The sequence below is a fragment of the Vipera ursinii genome, assembly GCF_947247035.1.
Source record: "Vipera ursinii genome assembly, chromosome: 2".
NCBI lineage: Eukaryota > Metazoa > Chordata > Lepidosauria > Squamata > Viperidae > Vipera > Vipera ursinii.
Genome location: NC_139513.1, coordinates 155354119 through 155370738, shown reverse-complemented (window position 1 = coordinate 155370738; position 16620 = coordinate 155354119). Strand labels below are relative to the sequence as shown.

General features: G+C 40.7%; 2 protein-coding genes across 2 annotated transcripts in view; both read right to left on the bottom strand.

Moving 5' to 3' along the window:
• The window catches only part of ARHGEF25 (Rho guanine nucleotide exchange factor 25), a gene marked incomplete at its 5' end in the record, with an annotated part of 308962 nt that overhangs the window by 199616 nt on the left and 92726 nt on the right, over positions 1-16620 (bottom strand). The gene's annotated exons all lie outside the window — the stretch shown is intronic.
• Positions 1-16620, bottom strand: part of KIF5A (kinesin family member 5A) — a gene marked incomplete at both ends in the record, with an annotated part of 68571 nt that overhangs the window by 16210 nt on the left and 35741 nt on the right. Inside the window, 13 exons of the mRNA XM_083351219.1 lie at positions 179-237; positions 787-904; positions 2797-2985; positions 3384-3530; positions 4148-4354; positions 5555-5623; positions 5772-5944; positions 6910-7058; positions 10849-10997; positions 11843-11947; positions 12770-12894; positions 15224-15311; positions 16432-16487. Of these exons, the coding sequence (XP_083207345.1) occupies positions 179-237; positions 787-904; positions 2797-2985; positions 3384-3530; positions 4148-4354; positions 5555-5623; positions 5772-5944; positions 6910-7058; positions 10849-10997; positions 11843-11947; positions 12770-12894; positions 15224-15311; positions 16432-16487 (1634 nt within the window). The remainder of the gene's footprint in view (positions 1-178; positions 238-786; positions 905-2796; positions 2986-3383; positions 3531-4147; positions 4355-5554; positions 5624-5771; positions 5945-6909; positions 7059-10848; positions 10998-11842; positions 11948-12769; positions 12895-15223; positions 15312-16431; positions 16488-16620) is intronic.

The window sequence follows — 16620 nt, the reverse complement described above, 5'->3', positions numbered from 1 at the left end:
ACAGTTCTCCTTTTAGAGCCTGAAACACACCTGTCTGGGCCTCTGTCTCTCTATCTTTCTTTATTTCCCCCATCTCTACCCCTTTTTAATTACGTTAATGCTGCCAGGGGCCAAAGAGATTGCATAAGAGGAATGACACTCTTGATGAAGAAAGACATGCCTTGTCTCTTGCACTAACTTTGACTTCATCTGTATCTTGTATCAAGTCCTGATCCTTGGCTACTTCATGCACAGTCTCTGTGGGAGAGAAGAAAGATCCTTAATGAGAGGATGGAGACAGAGTTAGAGCATGGGTTGGTGACCAGCGTTAGATCAGCAATCTGCTTTCTTGATCTAGGAGACTAGGCTAAAACATCAATTGCTAGTTTAAATTACCATGGTTTCTTGAGCAGGTTATTCTTTCAATTTAATCTCTCAATCTCAAGGTTTAAGAGTGGAGTAAAAAGGTTTTTTTAAAAAAAGACTTCTTCTGTATACCCTCCCTCCTTCATCTATCAAAGAGAAACAGTAACCTGCTTCATACCATTATACATATAAGAAAGGGTTTATGTAAAAAAATGAACAAGCTACTTACAAATAATAAATAATAATAATAAGGAGCTACTGTGAAGATTTACACATGGTCAAGAGCACTTGCAAGCAAACAACACTATACGCAAGGACTCAAAACATTCTGCATTCGAATCTGTATTCTGCCATTTCTCCCATCCACTCATTTCCTGAATTATTCACATACTTCTGTACCAGTCATAAACTATGCCATAAGCCCAGTACCATACACATTACCTTGGGCCTGCAATTTAGCCAACTCTTCACTCAGAGCATCATAGGATTCTTCTAGGTTCCGTTTCTTCAGCTCCACACTTTGCATGTACTCAGTAAGTGAGCGGATCTTGGCTTCATGCTGAGAAGATTGGGAAATATAAGCAAATAAGAGATCCCTTTCACAAACGTAGTCCAGATTCCAGACTTCCCAATCTTATTTTCTATGAGGTAGAACTCAACTTTCTGCCTGTCCAAACCTGGAAACAGTCTTCTCTTCTCAAATACATCTTCAGAGTTCCAAAATAAAGAGAGGACCAAGCAGTCAAAAAGCCCCTTGCCTGCTGCATTTCAGGGGTATACCTATCACAGTTTACGGTACAATTCTATGCAAGTACACCCAGAAGCTGCAATCAATAGGACCACTTCTAAGAGATAATACACATGATTGATTAGATTAGATTAGATTAGATTAGATTAGATTAGATTGGATTAGATTAGATTAGGATTATTATTAATTAGATGAATCAATGACTATTTGAAACAGGAAATGTTTTTGGAGCAAAAAATAATCAAATGTGTGTGTGCTTGTGGGTGTAAATATGTTGTGTGGTCTCCCCATTTCACATACACCCTCATAAAATTCTTCATGGAACTGTGGATTCATGAACACTTGCCAGCAGAATTTTTTAATTAAAAGAAAGGAATGTTTGTGCGATCCAGAATCAGAAAATAAAAAAATGAAGAAAGAATTTAACTTATTCTCAATCTGCTATTTCTCTGATCTGGTTTTAAAAATTGGTATATAGAATCATGACATGCAACAGCATGACGTCTGGCCCTAGGGATACATTCCAAAATATTAAATATTAAAACAGAGCCCTGTGTATCAAAGTGATCTATAATTAGATTTCTCATTGTTTTCATACACAGTTAGAAGCAATCGTGAGAAGGTTGGAAAATGGATCAGAATAGTGGCATTAGAGAAAGAAGGGTAATATATGAACTGGTATTTGAAAAAAATGGAAATAGGAGAAGGGATAAACCCTCTACTCTATGATTTTATTTTATTTTTTTAAAAACATCCCACCCTCAGGTTAGCTTCCAATGACACCATGCTCCACAGTTTATGATGATCCATTGTTACAGATATTACTATGTCCAAAAGAACATTAAGATTCCTGCTGGGAAACAGCTGTGTATGCCTTCTAGTCACTCTGCTTGAGCTTGGTCTCCCAGATACATATGTACAAATATTTAAAGACACAAGCCAACCATTTGACTTCTACAGGTTTGCTGTAAGAAATATTCATGAATTGGTACCAATGGTATCTTCTCCCTACTGAAACAATAGTAGAAGCGATAAACTGGATCAACAAAACCAGCGGTACAAGCTCCAGAGCTCCTGAATCTAGACACCAAACCAAAGTTTTAACTAGTCAGCTAAGGTCTCCTGAATTAGGAGCAATCACTGATCTCCCAAAAAAGATTTTCCACCTTATCTGTCTTCCTTTAAGCTGGAGCTTCAGGTTTCCTGATACCTATTTATAGGAGCTGACTAAGAAATAACAGAGGGCCAGGTTGTACAAAGAAATAATTCTTTAAAACATTTGTCAAACTTCTCTCCAACATAGTCCTTTCCTGACAGCATGGGAGATCTTCCCTTTCCTACTCCAGATTGGAAGAAAAGAAAGCTAATTAAATCCAGTGAAGTTCCTGATCGGATTGTATTACTCTTTCTACTTCCTAGCTCTCAGACATATGGAAAACTCTAAAACTGAGATAGGTAGCCTATAAATCCCAGATAGTGCTGAACTATAATTTCCATCAATCCCACCCAGCATGATCGCCAGTGATGAAAGATGGAGGGGACATTAATTCAATAAGATCTGGAAGGCCGGAGATCCCTTCCCCAGATTGTGAAAATCTAGATGCTTTCCTATGAGGGGTATTCTGGTCCCTCTTATTTCTTTCCTTTATCAGTTTTAAATGCCATAGCTAGTGTCCTTTCATCTCCACTTCCATAAATCTGACCTGAGAAATGAGAAGCTGGCAAGAAGATAATTCCCGTCCTGTCACCTCCATCTTGCGGTGGCACTCAACTTGAAGACCTTCCAGCTGACGGCAACGCTTCACGACTGACTTCACTTCTGATTTGATCTTGCTGATGTAGAGCCGGGCAACAGTAAATTCCTCCTCAATGGCACCACTAATTTCTACCGGCTACAAATTAAACATTTTAAAAGAAAATGTATTATTTGGGGCACATAGTTCAATGTACGATTCTATGAAGCAGAACAGTTTTTATACGTCCTTCCTTCTTTCCTTAGCTCAGCAGATGACTGTTCCCAGATCATTAAATTCCACTATTTTCTAAGTAGTTTTTCTTACTTTCTTCCATTTTTGTATGCGGTAATGTCAGCACTAAATACCTTACATGAACCCTTCTGTTCCTTTTTTTTTAGTTGGGCATAACATTTAAAAGGGCTTGATTAAATGTAGCAGAGAGTACCAAAGAAAAACATTAGGAATTTCCCCAGATCCATCTTGCATGTTTCTAAACTGAGAGTGAATGACTGCTTTTCTTATTTCCAATCATTGACCCCCTACCAGCTGCTTACCAGTTTGATCTCACCATTGCCCACAATCACGCTGAATTCACTCAGATCTTTCATAAGGCCATTGAGGACCTCAGCAATGCGTTTGCGCTGGTGCGCACTGAATTCCTGTAGGCGTTGCAGCTCTGACTCCAAAGATAACATGGTGGCCTGTAAAGATAAAGACATCTGTGGCTTATCCAGATCAAAGAGAATTCCTCTGGTTTAAAAATTTGGGACTCTCAATTTTAGTTAAAGGGAAAAGACCTTAATTTCTTGAATTAAATTTAGTAAATAAAACTGAATTAATTCATAAATTAATGATTTCATTTCTTAAGTGTCTTAATTTAAATGTAAACCCTCTGGTACAAAACAAAATTAAGAAGAAAAAAATGGTTTAAACTTGAATATATGCAAGGGCTCTGAGTAAATATCTGACTGGAGACAACAGCACACCCATTCCCTTTGTTATGGGAATGGAAGTTTCACTAGTTAAACAACAACAAAAAAGGGTATGGTGAATTTATTATGCTGTTCTATGGTACTGCTATTCTGGAATCTTGTGCAGTTTTGGAATCACTGCAGTCCTGGAATCTTTCCCTAAGGAATCTCTGTATCCCACCATTGTGTTCTTTTTGGCATCCTAACAAAGCTTCTTTTGTTACCGAATGGCTTTTAAGGAACTTTATTAAGTCCTTTGGAAATTTTGATGAATGTATTGATTCTACAAGGGGCAACACTAGAACTCTTAACTCGTGTTTTACAATCCACAAGATCTCAGCACTTACCACTTTCTGAGACAACTCATCCACCAATAGCTGATTCTGCTGATTCTTATCTTCTACTTCCTGGGATTTCTGATCATAGTTGACAGCCAGTTCCTCCAGAGCTTGTAGTACCTCCTTCACCTCTTCCTTAGCGGAATCATTCTCAGACTGCAGATGGCTTAGTTCCTGCTGCACTTTTTCATTGTCCCCACGTGTGGACATTAGCAGCTATCAGAAGGAAAAGGCGGGGTGAGTTAGAGAAATGTCAGAGGACATATAAGAAAGGAAGAACAGGAAGGCCAAGTGAGGATGATGTAAAAAGAGGTAGATAGAGATACATACAGAGTGCTGAGAAACAGAAGGCTGCTATGGTTATACTAGTCTTTCTCTACCCAATTGCCTTCTGATTATGTCTCCATCAATTCCAGTCAGTTATGTAGCTTGCTGAAAATGATCACAGCTGCAATCTAATAGAGCCTGAAGACATGTAACTGGGGAGGACTGGAATATAGTTACAGTATTTAATTAAATTAATTAAGAAAACCAAGATCACGGCATCCGGCCCTCTCAATTCCTGGCAAATAGATGGGGAAGAAATAGAGGTAGTGACAGATTTTATTTTCCTGGGCTCCAAGATCACTGCAGATGGGGACTGTAGCCAAGAAATTAAAAGACGCTTGATCCTCGGGAGGAAAACCATGGCAAATCTAGACAGCACACTAAAAGTGCGTATAGTCAAGGCTATGGTCTTCCCAGTTGCAATGTATGGCAGTGAAAGCTGGACCATAAGAAAGACTGAGCGCCAAAGAATTTAGGCCTTTGAACTATGGTGCTGGAGAAGACTCCTGCGAGTCCCTTGGACTGCAAGGCGATCAAACCGGTCAGTCCTAGAGGAGATCAACCCTGACTGCTCTTTAGAAGGCCAGATCCTGAAGCTAAAACTCAAATACTTTGGCCACCTGATGAGAAGGAAGGACTCACTGGAGAAGAGCCTAATGCTGGGAAGGATTGAGGGCAATAGAAGAAGGGGATGACAGAGAATGAGGTGGCTGGATGGAGTCACTGAAGCAGTAGGCGTGAGCTTAAATGGACTCCAGAAGATGGTAGAGGACAGGAAGGCCTGGAGGAATGTTGTCCATAGGGTCACGATGGGTCGGACACGACTTCGCAGCTAACAACAACAGCAACAACAACATTTAATTAAAGTGATGGAAAGACCAGGGACAAAATCCATAGCCATCTACTAAGCTTATTAGGCAATGTTGGACACATCATCATCTCTCACAGGCCTCTTGGGAGGACAATGTGATGAGAAAGAATGGCCTATGATATCATCTGCTTCTTTGAGGAAAGGCTGGCTTAAACTAAGTAACAAAGATAAAAAGTCAGGATGTATGTGCATAAAGGCACTCTAGGAAAATTGCTCACCTCCTCCTGGTCCAGCATCTGTTCCTTTAGTTTCTCCATCAATTGGCTCTGCTGATTAATTTCATCATCCTGATTGGACAAAAATATGTCATTGCTCACTACCTGATGCTGTGTCCATGGTTCAGACAGGTAAGGCACAAAGAAAAGACATTGTGACTGAGATGGGGTTAAAAGCAACCCAGGAGAAGTTTACACGGGATGGAGGAGAGATCTCTACCTTGTCATCAAGCTGCTTGTAGAGTTTGCGGATCTCCTCCTCATACTTATGCCGCTCCTCATCGGAGATGCGGATGACGATGGAGGAGTTGTTATCATTAACGGGTGTCTCATCACAAGTATCAGGTACCACCTTCTCATCACTCAACTGCTCTGTTTCTGGGACATTCTCACCTAAAAATGTTTAAATAGAAGACAAGGGACATTTTCACACACTTATTTGTGTTTATTATGAATCAGAAGGTAACACAGTACCTTTCAGGGACAGATCTGTGCATGAGAAATGAGAACCTTTTCACCATTCTAAAAATGTGAAGCCCATTCAGAGGAATCAGAATTAAGGAAAATAGATGTCCTTTTTCAGGGCTAGACAAACTCTGAAATTCAAGGCCATTTTGGCCCAAATCTCTTAATGGAGAGTGGATTATGCAATATTTTTTCATAATAAGCACCTAATATGTTAAAGGAATACTACATCTGTTTTATCATAGGAGTAAAGATAAAAAAATCCAATGAAGAGAAATTACATCGCATAAGGTCCCAGGGTCACTCCTTAGCATCTCCATCTTCTGTCCATGCTGAATAATCTGAGTTGATATATGACAGTAGTCTAAATTGTTATGACTGTCCCTTGTATTTTATCCCTCTTAAGACCCTTTGTCATATCTGCACTTATTATTTAGTTCCTAGGCAACCTGAGGCATCTTTATTACATCATATATACATACATACAGCATATGTCTGGAATCATCTGTCCTTAAACTACATGAATCAATGTGACATTTAGGACACTGATAACCATTTCCAAAGTCTTTCTATTAGGCAAATGCAGCTCCATAGAATGCAGTGTAGCCCTAGTCCTTGCTTGTATCCTTGCTTTTTTTTTTATTTCCCACTCCAAATATTTATTGGCATAGTAAAAAAAAATGAGGAAATGTGTGATTCTCATTGCTTGGTTTCAGGTTCAAATAAATTTTAGCCCAAAACAACCTGTTTAGTCGTATCTCCACCTGTCAACATACGGCTGATAGACAGGAAATGCACCTATTGCTAATATCATTTAGTTCTGAAAGACAGTGATAGGAATGCAGTCAATAGCAAAGCAAAGAGGACCTTTGTTTTCTTTGCACCCAACCTACCATTACGCCAACGTCCTAGCTCAGCCTCCAACTTGGCAATTGTCTCCTTGAGGGTCTTGTTCTTCTCCTTCTCCTTCTCAAATTTCTTCTTCCATTGTTCTGCTGTCAATTCCAGATTCACTGATGCTGTATTCTTGATTGTCTTGGCCCTGAAATGGAAGTGAATATCTTTATGGAGAGCATTTTGCTTTGTTTAATGGACATTCTGCTTTGATTGATTGACTGATTGTGCCAACTTGTTTTCGACTCCTAGCAACCACATAGACACATTTTGCTCATGATGATATATCCATAATTGGATCTTTCAGGTTTTCCAACAGTGCACTCATTGCCATCAGAATTGAGTCCATCCACTTTGCTGCTTCTCTTTCCTTCCAAGACATTCCATTACACCTTATTTATTATATTGATCATCTTCCTAATATTGACACAGATGACTGAAGCTCTAAAAATACAGGAAACTCTTACTACACTACTTTGCTCATATCGTATATACCAGGGGTAGGCAACCTCGGCTCTTTTACGACTCATGGACTTCAACTCCCAGAATTCCTGAGTCAGCTGAAGTCCATGAGTCATAAAAGAGCCGAGGTTGCCTACCCCTGGTATATACTGACTAGCAAGAATAGGTTTTTAGGCTGGAGTTTACCTCAACCTTAGCAGAAGATGCTTATAATCCAACTTTGGCCCTTTCCATGCAAGGCTTGTGTTCCACAGCTGAAATCAGTCTTTCCCTAGGTGCCTCATCTCCAAAAATAGCAGCAGAATCATTTCACCTGGCTATTCCAATAGTAGCCTTTTCCAAACTAACATATTTTATTACAATTGTGATAATTCCAAAGCAGTGAGATGACAGTTATACTGCAAAATATCAAGAAAACACCATCTAGCATCATACTTTTGAGCAAATGGGAAAATGTGAATCAAGAGAAAATGTTGCTTGAGCACAATGTTGTGATTTTGGTTACTGGTTCCTAAAGTAGGCCTAATTTTAACTTTAAAAAAGTAATGTACATGGCTGTACTATACAATAATCGTATTATTAAAGCAAGTTCAGTGTAGAGGTTAAAGTGCTGGCCGAGCAACCAGAAGACTGAGTTCTAATCCTGCCGTAGGCCTAAAAGCCAGCTAAGTAACTTTGGGTCAGTGACTCACTCTCAGCCCAACTCATCTTGCAGGGTTGTTGAGGAAAATAGAGGAGGAAGAAGTATTAGGTATGTTTGCTGCCTTAATTACTTATAAATATTAAAGGCAGGATAAAAATCTAATAAATAAAAGTCTGACAGAAGGATGCAATTATTTTTGTTTTTGTTTTCACTAACAGTTCTAAACACATTACACTTAGAACTCAGAGTTGTTCTTATACACGAGACTAAATAGAATGTAGATGAGTAAGCATCACTACTTGCCTACCCAATATCATAAAATCTGTGGTCCTGTATGCAAACATAGATTTTTTTATATCAACTTAATCAATGTGTTTTTTTCATAAAAGATGTTAGGGAATTATTGTTCAGTAAACAATGCTAAGAATTTTATTAGGTATTCCTATCTTTCCCTTTCCACCCACTCAAGCTATAAATCTCGGGATTGCTTGGAGGAAAGGAATGACTGATAAATCTGTTCATGGTATACTGTAGATATTTTATGTCCCTTAGAACTTCCTTCCTTCCTTCCTTCCTTCCTTCCTTCCTTCCTTCCTTCCTTCTTTCCTTCCTTCCTTCTTTCCTTCCTTCCCCTTTTTGAAGTACTAATATCTAAAGAATAATGTTTTAATGTTAAAAAAAAACCTGGTACATTTCCAGCAACTTCCCCATCCCAGTCCATTTACTAATTCATTTTACCAATTCCCTTTTACTCCTTGGAAAAACTAAGATTAGCTTTCCCCAATCAAGTGCTAGCTAATGCCTGATATTAAAAATTTGTACTGAATACCAGGTTGGGAAGGATAGAATTTTGTTGTTAGTTGCGAAGTCGTGTCCGACCCATCGCGACCCTATGGACAATGTTCCTCCAGGCCTTCCTGTCCTCTACCATCTTCTGGAGTCCATCTAAGCTCACGCCTATTGCTTCAGTGACTCCATCCAGCCACCTCATTCTCTGTCGTCCCCTTCTTCTCTTGCCCTCAATCTTTCCCAGCATTAGGCTCTTCTCCAGTGAGTCCTTCCTTCTCATTAGGTGGCCAAAGTATTTGAGTTTTAGCTTCAGGATCTGGCCTTCTAAAGAGCAGTCAGGGTTGATCTCCTCTAGGACTGACCGGTTTGATCGCCTTGCAGTCCAAGGGACTCGCAGGAGTCTTCTCCAGCACCATAGTTCAAAGGCTTCAATTCTTTGGCGCTCAGCCTTTCTTATGGTCCAGCTTTCACTGCCATACATTGCAACTGGGAAGACCATAGCCTTGACTATACACACTTTTGTTGACAGGGTGATGTCTCTGCTTTTTAGTGTGCTGTCTAGATTTGCCATGGCTATCCTCCCAAGGAGCAAGCGTCTTTTAATTTCTTGGCTACAGTCCCCATCTGCAGTGATCTTGGAGCCCAGGAAAATAAAATCTGTCACTACCTCCATTTCCTCCCCATCTATTTGCCAGGAATTGAGAGGGCCGGATGCCATGATCTTGGTTTTCTTAATGTTAAGTTTCAACCCAACTTTTGCACTCTCCTTCTTCACCCGCAACACGAGGCTCTTTAGTTCTTCTTCACTTTCTGCCATTAGAGTGGTATCATCTGCATATCTTAGGTTGTTGATGTTTCTTCCGGCAATCTTAATTCCAACTTTTGATTCATCTATCCCTGCATTTCTCATGATGTGCTCTGCATATAAGTTAAATAGGCAAGGCGACAGTATACAGCCTTGCCGGACTCCTTTCCCAATTTTGAACCAGTCAGTGGTTCCGTGTCCAGTTCTCACTGTTGCTTCTTGGCCCGCATATAGGTTTCTCAAGAGACAAATAAGATGGTCTGGTATGCCCATCTCTTTAAGGACTTGCCAGAGTTTGTTATGATCCACACAATCAAAGGCTTTAGCATAGTCAATGAAGCAGAAGTAGATGTTTTTCTGGAACTCTCTAGCTTTCTCCATGATCCAGCGTATGTTAGCAATTTGATCTCTAGTTCCTCTGCCTCTTCGAAATCCTGCCTGTACTTCTGGTAGTTCTCGATCCACATACTGCTGGAGTCTAGCTTGTAGAATTTTAAGCATAACTTTACTAGCATGAGAAATGAGTGCAATGGTGCGATAGTTTGAACATTCTTTGGCACTGCCTTTCTTTGGAATTGGAATGTAAACTGATCTTTTCCAATCCTGTGGCCACTGTTGAGTTTTCCAAATTTGCTGGCAAATTGAGTGTAGCACTTTTACTGCATCATCTTTTAAGATTTTGAATAGCTCAGCTGGAATACTGTCACCTCCACTAGCTTTGTTGTTGCTCAGCTTTTCTAAGGCCCACTTCACTTCACATTCTAGGATGTCTGGCTCGAGGTCAGTGACCACCTCATTATGATTATCAGGGACGTTAAGCTCATTCTTGTATAGTTCTTCTGTGTAATTTTGCCACCTCTTCTTAATCTCTTCTGCCTCTGTTAGGTCCCTGCCATTTTGGTCCTTTATCATGCCCATTTTTGCATGAAACGTTCCTTTCATCTCTCCAATTTTCTTGAAAAGATCTCTGGTCCTCCCTATTCTATTGTTTTCTTCTATTTCTTTGCATTGTTCATTTAAGAAGGCATTCTTATCTCTTCTAGCTATTCTTTGGAATTCTGCATTTAATTGGGCGTATCTTTCTTTTTCTCCCTTGCCTTTCGCTTCCCTCCTTTCCTCAGCTATTTGCAAAGCTTTCTCAGACAGCCATTTTGCTTTCTTGCATTTCTTTTTCTTTGGGATGGTTTTGGTTGCTACCGGTAATATCCATTCAAAAAGCAGTTCTGTCGGCATACTTACCTCTGTCCAAACATGAGAGTAGATTTGGTCTCAGCATCATTATAGCTGGAAGGAGAGCAGCAGATAAACATTGTCGTGCGGCAGTTCCCGCCGAGGGAGTCCTGCAGGATACGGGTCATCTTGCTATCTCGGTAGGGCACGTAGCTTTTCTGCATGAGATAATGGGAATGAACATATTTGGCCTTTTTCACACAGACAAAATTGACCACAGAAATGCCAATCTACTCACAGTTCTTATCAAATAATAATAATAATAATAATAATAATAATAATAATAATAATAATAATAATAATAATAATAAAAATCCTATACATCTAATAGACAGGGACCAGCAAACTCATCTAGAAATTTCATCTTCCAGATAGGAAAGGAAAACCTAAATCATCAGAAGCAAATAATTAACAGGTAACAGCATATTTTCTAGGGCAGTCAACACCTGGGTGTCAAACTCGATTGCGTCACGTGACGTATCGTGATGTATTGTGACATTTTTTGCCTTTGCGGAGCCGGGGTGGGCGTGGCCTGCATGTGACACATCTGGCCTACGGGCTGCCAGTTTGACACCCCTGAGTCAACATGTTCCAGGAGTTTTGATGGTTTCAGATGCTTCAGCTACATTTCTCCCCAAACATTCTTCAAAGCCTGTTGAATCACCATTCCCAGAAATCCAAAAGTCACATCCACTATAAATTTTGGCAGTTATTCTTTGACTGTAACTTCAGATATCAGGCTTCCCTACTCCCCTACTCCCAAAATAGCTGGTAGATGTTATTTTCTTTTTTCTTTTTTCTTTTGGTTGTGTGAATTGGAAGGATTGTTAGTGTTGTCTGTTGGTTGCTATTTGTGTTATTTATCATTTTGTTTATTGTTTTTAGTCCACTCAGATTCATGTACCTGAGATAGGTTGACATATATAAATCCCTATATATCTGTATAGCCCCAGGATGGGGGAAACTGGCCAGCAATCTTTTTGTTAAGGGATGCGCTACTCACTGTGCCCTCAGCCAGAGCTGAGATAACATTCCCAAGTGCAGACAGAGATTTGTTGATATTCTTAGCCTCATCCAACACAGCTCCCTCAGCTCCAGTCTTGCTGACCTGCCAGGAGAAGGCATTTGTTTATTATAATGGAGATAAATGTGTATGTTTTAAGGACTAAATCCTAAATGAGGCTTTCTTCTCTGAATAAACAAGCTTCATAGGTACTGGGAGGAAACTAACTGAACCAGCTAGAAGGCTCAAAGGAATTGGGACAGACATGGATACCAATGAAAAGTAACTGTCCCAAACATCTGAAATGCATTTCGCTCCAAAAACAGTTCAAGAAAAACCCTTATCATTTTCTTTGGGTGGCAGAGAGTTATGGCTGGCAAATCAGGGCCTAGCCTCCCATTTAGTGATTTTTCAATATACTATTCAGACTTGCCATCTAATTGCATTTAAGGCACATAGCTCTCTGGAGATCCTGAAGATACTGACTTGGAGACCCGTCATTCAAATAATGGGTTTCCTGACACCCAGGAGAGGAGAGAGTGACATTTTAATCGATCTTAACTTCAAGGTATATATATTTGATGAAGGCATTGCTGCTATACAGTACGTGTCTGATGCTCACATTGCACTCATGTCAGAAGCACCAAGGCGCTTCTGGGTTGAAAGGATTAACTGGCGATGTCATCATTTCCTGGGGGATGCCCAGTTGGGTGCTCCTTTCATGTTCCTGGCAGGAACTGGAGTGAAAATGGATGCTCACCCCACCCCCATAGCAGCACTCAGGTCTCAAACACGGGCTTGCTAACCTCCAACCCAGTTCCTAACAATGCAGGCCACCATGCTCCCTATGTATGATGCTGATCTTAGTTTACGAAAGAAATCAAACGGCTTGCTTCCCCACTCAGATCTCTTTTAAGGCCCAAGCACCTTTTCGCTGCCAGCCAAATCCACCAGGTAAAGCTTCCCACTCAGTTTTTGCTCAGTCTCCATGTTCTCCTGCTTAATGTTGATAAGGAAGATGCTGTGACTCCGGGAACTGTGCTCATTCATGTCTGCAAGGTTAAGAGAGAGAAACAGGCAAGCCTGTTTTATATCTCAAAGAGAAATTCTGAGCAGAGATTCCCTGCACTGAAATTGTACAATATTCAGCCTACTGAAGGCTCTTTGAGGCATGGAGATTGGCAGTATTATTGAAAAAAGCTTAGCAAATGAGTTTGTCTACACCAGGGATCTTCAAACTTGGCTCTTTTATGACTTGTGGACTTCAACTCCCAGAATTCCTCAGCCAGTGTGCCAGGTTGAGGAATTCTGGGAGTTGAAGTCCACAAGTCATAAAAGGGCCAAGTTTGAAGGCCCCTGGTCTGCATGCTTTTCTGTTTTCTACTATAATCCTCATATGTGCAGGTCTAAAAATAAACATTACAGAAACCTGTAAACTGTTTGATTTGAGATAATAAGCAATTATCATTTGAAGGCAGTATCAAAATGCTACTCCAGCTGAATATATTAAGAATTATATTACTTTCAACTCTCTACAGGAAATCCATGTTCCCCGCACCCCACACCCACAAGTCCTATACAATACTCTGGGTGGCAGAAAAACACAACAAAACAAAATAGGTTTATAAAAATAGTTGTGATTGCTTCCTAATTATAAACTGAGAACAAAAAGAACCCTTATGGACAGAAAATTCACGATAGGCTTATCTTTGATACAGGATTTTTTATATATACAGTAACTGGATTATTTGTTTTTGTTTTTGTTTTCTTCTTTCCTTCAGTCATGTCCAATTCTCAGAGACTGCCTGGACACGTTTATGCAGTTTTCTTAAGAAGTGCTTTTTAAAATTTATTTTATTTTATTTTAATTCCATTTATATCCCGCCCTTCTCCGAAGACTCAGGGCAGCTTACAAGCTTAGCAGTAGCCTTCACTCTATGTATATGCCTGCTTATTAGGGCTTTCACACACACACACCCCAAGTGGCATTATTACAAAGTCAGCTTATTGCCCCCAACAATCTGGATCCTCATTTTACCTACCTCGGAAGGATGGAAGGCTGAGTCAACCTTGAGCCTGGTGGGACTCGAACCTGCACTAATTGCAGGCAGCTGGTGTTACTTAAGGAGGCATCAGCCCACTGCTCCACCAAGGCTCTCTTTTGCCTTTGCCTCTTTTGCCTTTGCCTCCTTCCTAGGGCTAAGAGAAATTGACTGGCCCAAGTCACTTTGTGCTCAAGACAGTCCTATCCTGATGCCTTAACTACTACACCAGACTGGCTCTTGTTTGTATACTAGGCGATACTAAAAGGACACTATCTCCTCACCTCTGGTTTTTATTAGACTTAGCCTCTCATCAACTTTCATTTTGCACTTTAAGCATGGTTGATAATAAGAAACAGCAGTGCCAGTCCTTATCTCTTGGTGGCAGTTAAAAATCTTGCTAGAGGATTATTGGTTTCTCTCGGCTTTAAACGGAGAGGCTGAGATTTACTGGTAATCTCTATCCGAGAACTAACTAGCTCTAACCCTGCTCAACTTTATCAAAATCGGCTGCTGTAAACTTTAAGGCAGGGGTGTTCAGACTTGGCCCTCTTATGACTTGTGGACTTCAACTCCCAGAATTCCTCAACCAGACACATTGGCTGAGGAATTCTGGGAGTTGAAGTCCACAAGTCATAAAAGGGCCGAGTTTGAAGACCCCTGCTCTAGGGGATACTTGTACTTTTTTTATTAGTGTAAAAATACGTTAACGGGAACTCATTCAGCCTCATAAAGCCTATCATATAGATCTGGACTAAACATGGAGGTGTTTTTGCCCCCACCACTATAAAACTCTGCCCCTTCCTGAAAGTTACATCACCACTGCCTGCACATAGAGTCTCGGCTGTGTCCTTCAGAGCATGGTCCTTAAAATCTTAAGTGTTATCACTTGGTTTTCCCTGAGCACTAGAACCTTTCTTTTCTTACATTTTTCTTCCGTAAAAGATCTGTCTGTACAGTCTGTGACCCATTGAACCAATGAAGGAGTTGGTCCAAAGCTGAAACCAGTTGCTTGTTGTTGTTTTTTGCAGCCTGTGGCACAGAACATGATTTTCCATCCTGTGGACTAACCAAAACTGGCAGCTCAAGGATTTCCAGTGTCTTGCCACCAGTTCCCACCCCATCCTGGCATCTTCTGCCTGAAATAACTGCCTCAGTCTGACCTAGAGACAACCCTCTCGTTTTTGATACTTTTCTGGATCTGCAAAAACAAGGAGGTACAAAGTTCTCAGAAAATGCCCTAGTGAAACAGAGATTCTTCCTGCTTTGTATGTAGGCTCCCCAGCTGCCTGTTCCACATGCCATCATCCTTTCCCAACTGGGTGTCTTCAAAACTCACTGGTGACAGCCACATGGCGGTTGGATTTTCCTTCATCAATGACATCCAGGATTTCTTCAGGGCTGGAGACGAACCGTTCAGTGCAACCCTTAAGCAAAAAAGAAACCGTTTTTTGCTCCTAATCCCATCACTCCCTTCAGTTAATTGATATGCTTTGCTCCTAGTTATTATCTCCCTCAGCCTTGCACCTGGGTAGCTTTTCCTGACTTATCTCAAAGGTGCTTTTTCAAAAGGCAACTGGTCTTTGTTTTTTCCTTGAGGAAGACATTTCGTTTCTCATGCAAGAAGCTTCTTCAGTTCTGACTGACTTTCTTGGATGACAAGCAAAATGTCTTTCCTCAAGGAAGAAACAAAGTCCAGTTGCCTTTTGGAAAAGCACTTTTGAGATAATCATGATCTGGATGACTGAGAATCTCCACAGACTTCTCCTGACTTCTTGCTCTAGGCCAGTGATGGCGACCTTTTAGAGGCCGAGTGCCCAAACTGCAACCCAAAACCCACTTATTTATCGCTGGGTGCCAGGTGGGCATGGCCTACTGGGTAGGTGTGGTTGTGGTGGTCATGTAAGATTGGGTGGGTGTGGCCAAGGTGGGTGTGGTCACCTCAATGTTGCTCGTGGGGAGGGACACTTGTGGGTAGCAGCTGGTTGCAGAGGGACAGTTGCCACCTTCGAGGCATGGCACGGGCGCCCACAGGGAGGGCTCTGAGTGCCACCTCTGGCACCCGTGCCATAGGTTCGCCACCACTGCTCTAGGCAAGTGCTCAGTAACAGAAATGGGTGATTTAGTGTCCTCTGGTTGTAATGGACTACAAGCTCCCACAATTCCTCGCCATTGGTTTTGCTGCTTGAGACTTATGTAAAAATGTATACATTTGTATAACATAATTACTTAAAACATCTGGAGCTTGTCTATCTGTTCTAAAAAAAAGGATATCTAGGAAGAGCCGAAATTTTTGGGAGAATCTTTCCATCCCACACAATACTGTAGATCCTATTTTTACGTAAGTCTCTCTAGTATTTGGTATTTTTTTAAAATAGCAGAACTTCTTTTAAGTTGTAATGCTTTCATTGATTTGGGTGCTACAGTACTTAAAGCCAGACTTCTCAGTCTTGCTCCTCTGTCAATAAAAATTGGTACTGAGATTGACCTTTGTCCAGTATTGATCTTTTTAGGGAATATCTTAGTTCAATTTCCCAACTATCTCACCTTCACAAATGGCACACGGTTCTTATCCTCATGAACTGAGAGATTGGTCTTCGTCACTGGGGATGAAGAAGAAATGGGTCCAAGAGAGCCCAATGAATCCAAGGAAATATGTTTTATTTAAATTACCCGCTATCTTCACAATTGTCAACATTGATTTGTTGACCATTGATTTGTTGACCATTTGTTGAC